This window comes from Sinocyclocheilus grahami, unplaced genomic scaffold (assembly GCF_001515645.1).
Source record: "Sinocyclocheilus grahami isolate Dianchi unplaced genomic scaffold, SAMN03320097.WGS_v1.1 scaffold2799.1, whole genome shotgun sequence".
Taxonomy (NCBI): domain Eukaryota; kingdom Metazoa; phylum Chordata; class Actinopteri; order Cypriniformes; family Cyprinidae; genus Sinocyclocheilus; species Sinocyclocheilus grahami.
Window position 1 is genome coordinate 8,839 of NW_015507976.1, and position 9,211 is coordinate 18,049.

Sequence of the window (9,211 nt, forward strand, 5' to 3'; positions counted from 1 at the left end):
GTCACTCTCCAAGAAGGCACAACAGCGCTTGTTTACAGGTTTGTGTAAAGATTTAATACATAATGAAACACAGGTTACATATTTATGTAAGCAACTTTATACTGTATAAGTAAGTAGGACCAAATCTGAATTTTTGGAATTAGTACATCTTTTTTTTTTTTAATGTTCATTCATTCATTCCTTCATTTGTTTGTTTGTTTGCAATTTTCTTCAGTTGGACCTAAATCTTAACTATTGAAAAAGTTATTAAATATTGCATAAATCCATTTACTAAAATATAGAATTAATTACAATTTTATTTTATTTTATTTTTCATGTAAACCAGGGGCAATTGCAGTTTTTTTTGTCTCCTTCAATAGTACCAAAATCAGAATTTTTGGAATTAGTATAAATCTTTATTTTATTTTCATTTTTATTCATTAATTTCAGTTGGACCTAAATCTTAACTATTGTATAAGTTATTGTATAAATATTGTATAAATCCTCAAGTATAGAGCAGTCTACAAACTTGAAGCCTCATTAGAGCCTTCATATTATTTGCTTTGCACAATGAGACACTGATTGTATCTTTATATAAACAACTTTATTTAAACAGTAATTTGCATTTTCCTTCAGTTGGACCTAAATATTAATTATTGAAATTAATCTAAATCCTTTTCACTCAAATATAGAGATGTCTACAAACTTGAAGCTTCATTAGAGTAGAGCCTTTATATTATTTGTGTCTCATTTATCCGAGACAGTTGCATCTTTATAGAAATAACTACATCATGTATAAAGGGGCAACTGCAGTTTTTATTTATTTATTGTTTTTAATTTTAGTAGAACCAAAATCATAAATATTGGAATTAGTATAAATCATCTTTTACTAAAATATAGAACAGTCTAGAAACTCTAATGAAATTAAAGATGTCTGTTTACAGCTTTGCACGTAACTTTACTGAGCATTTAAGTTTGAATCAATTTCTTATGTTTTTTCATTTTTTTTTATTATTATTATTATTTTAAATATTTCTATTTAGCTTTAATTTTTTATTATTGTTTTAGTCATTTTAATTCTATTAACTGCCAAGGTAACATTTCTAATTTTCGAAGTTTTTCAAGTTTAAGTTTTTCATCTAATATTTATATTTTTAATTAATATTCAGAGTGTGTTGGCTCTTTTTAGCTTCAGACTTGTGTTAGCCAGTCCAGTTATTGCTCAAACCTCATAACAGCCAGATTAAATCTCTGGTCTGAAGGGTTTATAACTGTTCAGCGTATTGCTGTGTTTGACGAACCCCTGGTTTCTCCACGCTCCTCTAGCCATGAGAACCTCTCGGTGTCTGCGACTGTGTTCGTGAATTATTGCTGACGAAGCTTAGGTGCTCCTTCACATGGCAGCAAGTCAGTAACAAATGCAGCTTGGCCCAGAGGTCATCGTACTCTGAGACAGGGCAGCAAAGGACAGCTGTGAGACAAATCAATCAACAGTGCAATAATAATCTCTCAAAGGTCATGTGATCTGGTTATTAGGGAATTAAATGCATATATATATAGTACTTGTTAAAGGTTTGGAAACATTATGATTTTTTTTTAAGTGTAATGTCTGTTCTGTTCACCAGGGATGCATTTATTTGATCAGAAATACAGTAAAAATTGTGAAATATGATTACAATTTAAAATAAGTGTTTTCTATGTGAATATATTGTAAAATGTAATGTATTTCTGTGATGCGCAGCTGTATTTTCAGCATCATTCCTCCAGTCTTCAGTGTCACATGATCTTCAGAAATCAGTATAATATGCTGATTTGCTGCTCAAGAAACATTTCTGATTATTATCAATGTTGAACAGATGTGCTTAATATTTGTGCAGAAACCACGATATACTACCATTCAAATGGGCATGTGTGTATGTGCTTTTATTCAGCAAATAAGCATTAAATTGATTAAAAGTGACAGTAAAAACTGACCGTAAAAAAAGGTGATTGATGAAAATAACTATTGTTAATAACTGAGCACCAATAATAATTGAGCACCAAAGCATTCTTAAAATTCACATTAATGTCATTCTTCTTATCACAAAGAATGTTTTCACAAATTTTTCGGGTGAAATATATCATATTGTAGACATGATCTTGATTATTGACAGTAAATTCTAATGATAAAAAAAATTTAGCTATATCCTTGCATTATTATTTGAATTTAAGTCATGAATATGCTGCTTTGCAATACTTAAAGTTCATGTAGCAGGATTGAGAAAAATTCAATTCATAATTATAAACGGGCTTCCTTTCAATTCAGGCCACAACACACAGGAAGTTGAATTAAAGATCTTCGACACAATCATCCAACAGAGGAATTTCATTAGTTCCAGAGCAGATGATTTTCTATGTGTTTGCTTCAAGGTTTCCATCTGGAGAACCCACTTCATGTTGTTTGGCGCCACTTAGACAATAAGAGCATCCTGGGACATGATGCATTCTTCCATCATGGTCTCAGAAAAATGTGAGTGTATAGTTAAATATATTTGAACTAAACACTGATTTTATTAAATACAAAGTGTCATTTCAGACACAGGTTATATGAATTTCATTCCATTTTAATAAAAAAAATTCTAAAACATCTCATTCGAAATGCAATTCTGCATCCTGTTTGCTATACCTCAGTTTGAACTCTTTAAATGTCAAAACTTGATTCTTACTTGAGCTCAGATTTGTTGTAGAGATGTGATTGAGCAGTAGATGGCGCTGTTATTCAATATTACAGCAACACAGGCACCTCTAGACTAGTTTTCCCTTGATGTAGTTTAACACTAACCCTAATCAACTAAAGGTACATTCATATTTATCCACTGACACTGGACCATAATCTCACATTCTTCTCATGTCACTGTTCATTTGCACACAGTACAGTTAACTCAGGATATTATTGCCAATTATTGTGCAGTTTCAAAGGGAAGGACACTGTGCCAAAATCAAGGTCATGCTCTGATGGTCGTTTGGATGGTGATCAATTATCATACCATCAAAAGGACAAGCGCTGATGATGCAGTGAACACTTCTGTCATGAGCATTAATTATGTAACGTGATGATTATCTGTAGTAACTGATTTGCAGAGAATGCTAAGTTGGCTCATGAATGATTAGGTTGTCTGACTGGAAGCTACATGAAAATGACAAAGTAACATCAACATCATAGGCTACTATTTAATATTCTCTATATAGTAATATCGCTAACCCATTCTCATCCAGCCTTATATTTTGGCGTCATGAAATGAAAATGGTCTTTTACTGCATGCCTTTCCAAACCTGTATGATTTTCTTTCTAGCACTAAATTTATCTATTACAAAAAAACACCTTTATAATCAATGAGGCTGTCTACTATTGAAATTCAAAACAATTGAAATCTAAAACTGATGTGACCGCACATATTTGAAGATTTAAGCATTTTACTCCCCCTGTGATGGAGAGAGGCCCATGGGATACTTGGTAACAACATTTAGGTTCAAAAAACAGGTTTTTTTGCTGTTCAAAGTGATTTTTGTATGTTCAAGGACTCGTGCTTCTTGCGTCTGAACAATTACAGACAAATCTGGAAAGATATCGCACGTGTTTGTGCTTTAGGAGGTTATAATATGAGACTATACTGTTATCATGATGATCTTCTGTTATCTTCTTATGATTATAAAGTATTATTTTACTGTACACTGTAAAATAGAAAAAATCTGTGACATTTCCGGTAAAATACCAGCAGCTGTGGTTGCCAGAACTTCACCGTAAAAAATATGGTAGCAACATTTTAGGTTTTACAGACTTAACTTAAATTCACAATAAAATACCGTATTTCATTAACTGATGTAATGTTAATAAACCAATATTTTGAAGGGTTAATATCCGTTTTGAACCATTGTAATGCACTTATAACCACCAAAAACTGTTAGTGATGAGAAAGTCACATGATGAACCAAAGCTCATCACAAACAGCTTTTCTACGAGCTGCGGAGGACAATACTTATATATAGAAGGTGCTCAGTGTCATTCACACAAACACTAAACCCCATCACGGTGACACACATGATACTGAAATAATGCAATAAACATTCCCGTATTGGCCCGAATATAAGACAACCCTGATTATAAGACGACCCCCCTTTTTCCAGATGTACCTTTTGGAAAAAGGCTTTTTAAAAACCAAATCTTGTTTTTTCTCAGTAAAACACATTTTGTCTTCAATTATTTTCATATATTGCATATTTTTCCTATTTTAATTTTTGTTTTGAAAGTATGGTAAAAACTGGTAAAATGTACCAACAATCACATTTAAAAAATATACACTTTTTGATATACCATTAAAAAAATTTCATCAGTTTTACCCCAAACATGATTGTGCTCTTTATTTTGAACTTGATTTTGTTCTGTAAATTCTGTAAATATGTCTCGTTTATGAAAATTGGCCACTGTAGTTTTTAGGAAATTATTTTTCCCTGCAACATTTATACGTGGGATGTTGAGTACTATTAGCCCAGTTCTGTAAGGTCAGTTGCAGTGTTTTGTTTTTTTGTTTTTTCAATTTGAACTTTTTGTTCTGAAATGTTAAAATAATTTAAAAAACGCCTTCAGAGTTGTGAACTGTATCTCTGTATCTTACTTTTAAGAAGTCCATCCACTCTATCATCCAAACCTCTTTATCCTTATTAGGGTCGTGGGGAGCTGGAGCGTAACCCAGTGTCTTGAGCCACAGGTGAGAAATAACCCTGGATGGATGGATAGCCAGTCCATTCATTTAGTTTAATTGTGCAGGTGCATTTTTGTCTTAAACGGCTGTTATGGAGATGATCACCCACTGGCAGAAACATAAAACACAAACTGACTTTAAAAAGCACCTTTATAAATGTTCACTGGAGTAAACAGCGCATAGGCTAAACTCTGCCTCCAATATTACACTTTTATTTTAAAAAATACGCTTGTGCATGTGGTTTATTAGTATTAGGCCTACTCACTGATTATATAAATACAGCCAGTAACTCATAAAACTGTAATGTGAAATGTGTGCACCGGTTATTAATCCTCTGGTGTTGTTCGACCAATATTTTGAAGGGTTAATATCCGTTTTGAACCATTGTAATGCACTTATAACCACCAAAAACTGTTAGTGATGAGAAAGTCACATGATGAACCAAAGCTCATCACAAACAGCTTTTCTACGAGCTGCGGAGGACAATACTTATATATAGAAGGTGCTCAGTGTCATTCACACAAACACTAAACCCCATCACGGTGACACACATGATACTGAAATAATGCAATAAACATTCATTTAACAACATTAGATGTAAGATTAAACCCTAATGTACACAACTGATAAGAAAACACGAAGAAGAAACATGTTATTTCAACAAAAAAAACATCAAATATGAAGTGTCATGCAGGGAATTCTGGGAGTGTCAATTTACGTTTTTTTACTGTAAATTATACAATGACTTTTTCTTTTTCACTTCTAAAAATCTTACTTTTAACAGTATTTTACTGTAGCATTTTTACAGTCTTTTACTGTTAAATTCACAATCATTTTTTTACTGTGTAATTCTACATGATATTTCATCAGTTTTACCCCAAACATGATTGTGCTCTTTATTTTGAACTTGATTTTGTTCTGTAAATTCTGTAAATATGTCTCGTTTATGAAAATTGGCCACTGTAGTTTTTAGGAAATTATTTTTCCCTGCAACATTTATACGTGGGATGTTGAGTACTATTAGCCCAGTTCTGTAAGGTCAGTTGCAGTGTTTTGTTTTTTTAATTCTTCAATTTGAACTTTTTGTTCTGAAATGTTAAAATAATTTAAAAAACGCCTTCAGAGTTGTGAACTGTATCTTTTAATAAAACTTTTAAGAAGTCCATCCACTCTATCATCCAAACCTCTTTATCCTTATTAGGGTCGTGGGGAGCTGGAGCGTAACCCAGTGTCTTGAGCCACAGGTGAGAAATAACCCTGGATGGATGGATAGCCAGTCCATTCATTTAGTTTAATTGTGCAGGTGCATTTTTGTCTTAAACGGCTGTTATGGAGATGATCACCCACTGGCAGAAACATAAAACACAAACTGACTTTAAAAAGCACCTTTATAAATGTTCACTGGAGTAAACAGCGCATAGGCTAAACTCTGCCTCCAATATTACACTTTTATTTTAAAAAATACGCTTGTGCATGTGGTTTATTAGTATTAGGCCTACTCACTGATTATATAAATACAGCCAGTAACTCATAAAACTGTAATGTGAAATGTGTGCACCGGTTATTAATCCTCTGGTGTTGTTCGGTCATTTTAGACAGGAAAAAAATGTTTTGAAATTACTTCATCAGAATGATATACGAAACTCGATGACTTTTATGTCATTCGCTATGTGACCACAAAAAAAACAAAAAATTGTGGGATTGATTGGAAAAAGCTAAATGTAAAAAAAGAGTCACACTTGTGTTGTTCGCGATTGGAAATGAATGAGAAATATGCAAAAATACGAAAATACTGATATTTTTTGTGTGTGCGATCTACAAATCATTCACGATGCAGAAAAACAAGTGCACAGCAATGAAGGGGTGACACTCTAAAATATCAAGAGTGCAAAACAGACACACTCCACCAACGGACACACATATATAAACTAATGTGACTGTAACACAAAGCATGTTTGCACAAATGCATGAAATAAAATCAATACTTCAGCCACAATGCAGTAAAATCAGACACCAAGGAAGGGGTTACACTGTAAAACATCAGGAGTACAAAACAGACACACACAAACCACACTATTATACACACGCACAACTGGTGTGGCTATAACAATATTGCAAAATTGAGCCAGAGGACAGATTGATTAACCTCTGATAAAGCATTCCTGTTCATTTTCGTTACATTTTTGTTAAATTTTGATGTTATGTGTAACAAAATGTCTTTCTCTGTGTTCAGGTTTGCCTGTAGTAAAATTAATGCAAAAACTGACATTTCAAATCAACATTAACAAAAAATCTAAAAATGTTAAAAAAGAATGTCTAAATATATATCCAAATCCACAACTTAATACAAATAAGTATTTATGTCTACAACCAACTAGAGGATTTATAAGCCTTTTATATAGGGCTCTATAGGAATCTAGTGGCTAAACCATGGAATTGCAGATGTTTTTCTCTTTTTACTCCCACAAGATGGCACTAATCTGCCTTCAAAAACTGGATTTTAAAGGCATTGTCTCTATTTTAACATGAAATACTGCCTTAAAGGCAGAGTAAGTGATTTTTCAAAAACACTTTAGAAAACTGATTCGGGCAGAATCGCAAAACAAACTTGTAGCCAATCAGCAATAAGGGGCATGTCTACTTGTGATGTGGAGGAGAGAGCGTTCAGTGCACGGGACGGACATTAGCCGAGCCGAGCGACAGAAAGATAGAGATGGAGGATAAAAACAAAAGAGGAAAACGTCTGCGGAACGATAAGGCAAGAAGTAGGACCCGTGTAAATATCGGATCAGCTTTCCAGCGCTGGAGAGAACTCAAGGAGCGGAAGGCCTGCGATCGGACGCCGAGGTTGCTTTGTTTCTTCTCAATCGGTGAGTAACACCGTGTCTGCGCCGCAACAGCTAAAGTCTGCCTTCACTGGACGCGATCAAACCACCGTTGAAAACCATTTGAAATGTGTGTCAGCACGTAATAAATAGAACCCGGTAGCAGTTTTCTGTCGGGGATTTGTTGCGCCGCGATGTAGACATGGTGTAACATTTTTAAAAATTTGTTTCACAGAACTAATCGTTGCCTGGGTTGCGTACGTATGTGTGGGGCGGAGCTATCAAAATAGGGGCAAGACCCTTTTGGGGTATAGGGCGTGTTTGTTTTGGTGATTTCAAATATCAACATTGGCTACCAGAAATCACTTACCCTACCTTTAATTGAAAAGTAAGATAAAAAATATTCGGAAAAAAATATTATTTTCAATGGGAAAAATTGCATAAATATTAATTAGTACCATGAAATTCTCTCAAAATACAACATAAAAAAGAAAAAATATTATTGAACAAAAATATATTAGATTTCAGGTGTTCGGTCACTTCTGACCGCGAACAACACAGGTGTGACCCCCAAATGAGCAACACCAGAGGGTTAAGCAGCAGGGAGGAGCAAAGCTGGTTAAATGAGGACGCGTTTCCACCGAAAGCAGCAGCAGTCAGTCTCAGGCAGCTTCAGCTTCAGGTTCGGGACTGGAAATGGGTCGGCAGGGGCAGAGATGGCCAGTGTGGATCTTATTATTGGGATTGTCAGTGTGTGTCAGCGGGATAACACGACAGGAACTTTTTCCGTTCGGGAGAAACGCAGGCGACCAGTCTCTTGATGAAGGCAATGATGAGACTCAGGAGATCAGGCTGCAGAAACCCGTAACGTTTCACGACGGACAGTTCAACACGATTTACGTGAGTGTTTCAGCTGTGAATGATATACAATACTGCCATGCAATAGCTTCAGTAATAATATAATGACCCTAGTAAAACAAACTTTGATATAAACAATGTTAAAAAAAGTAATTGCCATATCTTGAGAACCAGGAAAAAAAGTTTTGTTATTTTTTTTTAAGTAACAAATGGAGAAAAAAATTTTTTTTTTGAAAAAAATAATCTTATTCATATTTTATTTTGTGTCCTTCAAAAAATAAATAGACATGAAAAGGCGAGTATAGGCAAAAACAATGTTTTATTTTTTCATTCACCGATTAATCTCAACTATGTTATGAAAGATATAACAGAATGATTTGATATACTGCTGTACTTTATGCAATATGTGCGTAAAATGTTCATAAATTGGTTTTCCCATTCTATACAAAGTATCTATACTGTACACTGCATCTCATTTGCATATTAATGTGTTCTTGGGGCAAACCATAATGAAAAAAAGAAGTGTAATAATGGGAGTAATAACTTGGCAACGTTTTCATAAGAATATCTCATATTTCATAGGAATATTGATCTATAATTTCTTTCCCTATTGACCCCAAAATGTCTGATTAAGATGCGATTTCAAGTTTTCCTTTCTCTTTGGAGTGTTACAAGCTCTTGGTGCATAAAGAAGATCTGTAAAGTTGCAAAGACTAAAGTCTCAAATCCAAAGAGATGTTCTTTATAAAAGTTAAGAGTTAACCACGCCTTCCTAAAACGGCTCGTTCTAACACGCCCCCACATGTCTAC

The 9,211-nt window shown here is 34.0% G+C and overlaps 1 protein-coding gene across 1 annotated transcript in view; it reads left to right on the plus strand.

Moving 5' to 3' along the window:
- The first annotated feature begins 8,163 nt into the window (after window positions 1-8,163).
- Window positions 8,164-9,211, plus strand: part of LOC107575665 (nidogen-1-like) — a 15,228-nt gene continuing 14,180 nt past the window's right edge. The window contains exon 1 of the mRNA XM_016262025.1: window positions 8,164-8,443. Within this exon, the coding sequence (XP_016117511.1) occupies window positions 8,240-8,443 (204 nt within the window). The 5' untranslated portion in view covers window positions 8,164-8,239. The remainder of the gene's footprint in view (window positions 8,444-9,211) is intronic.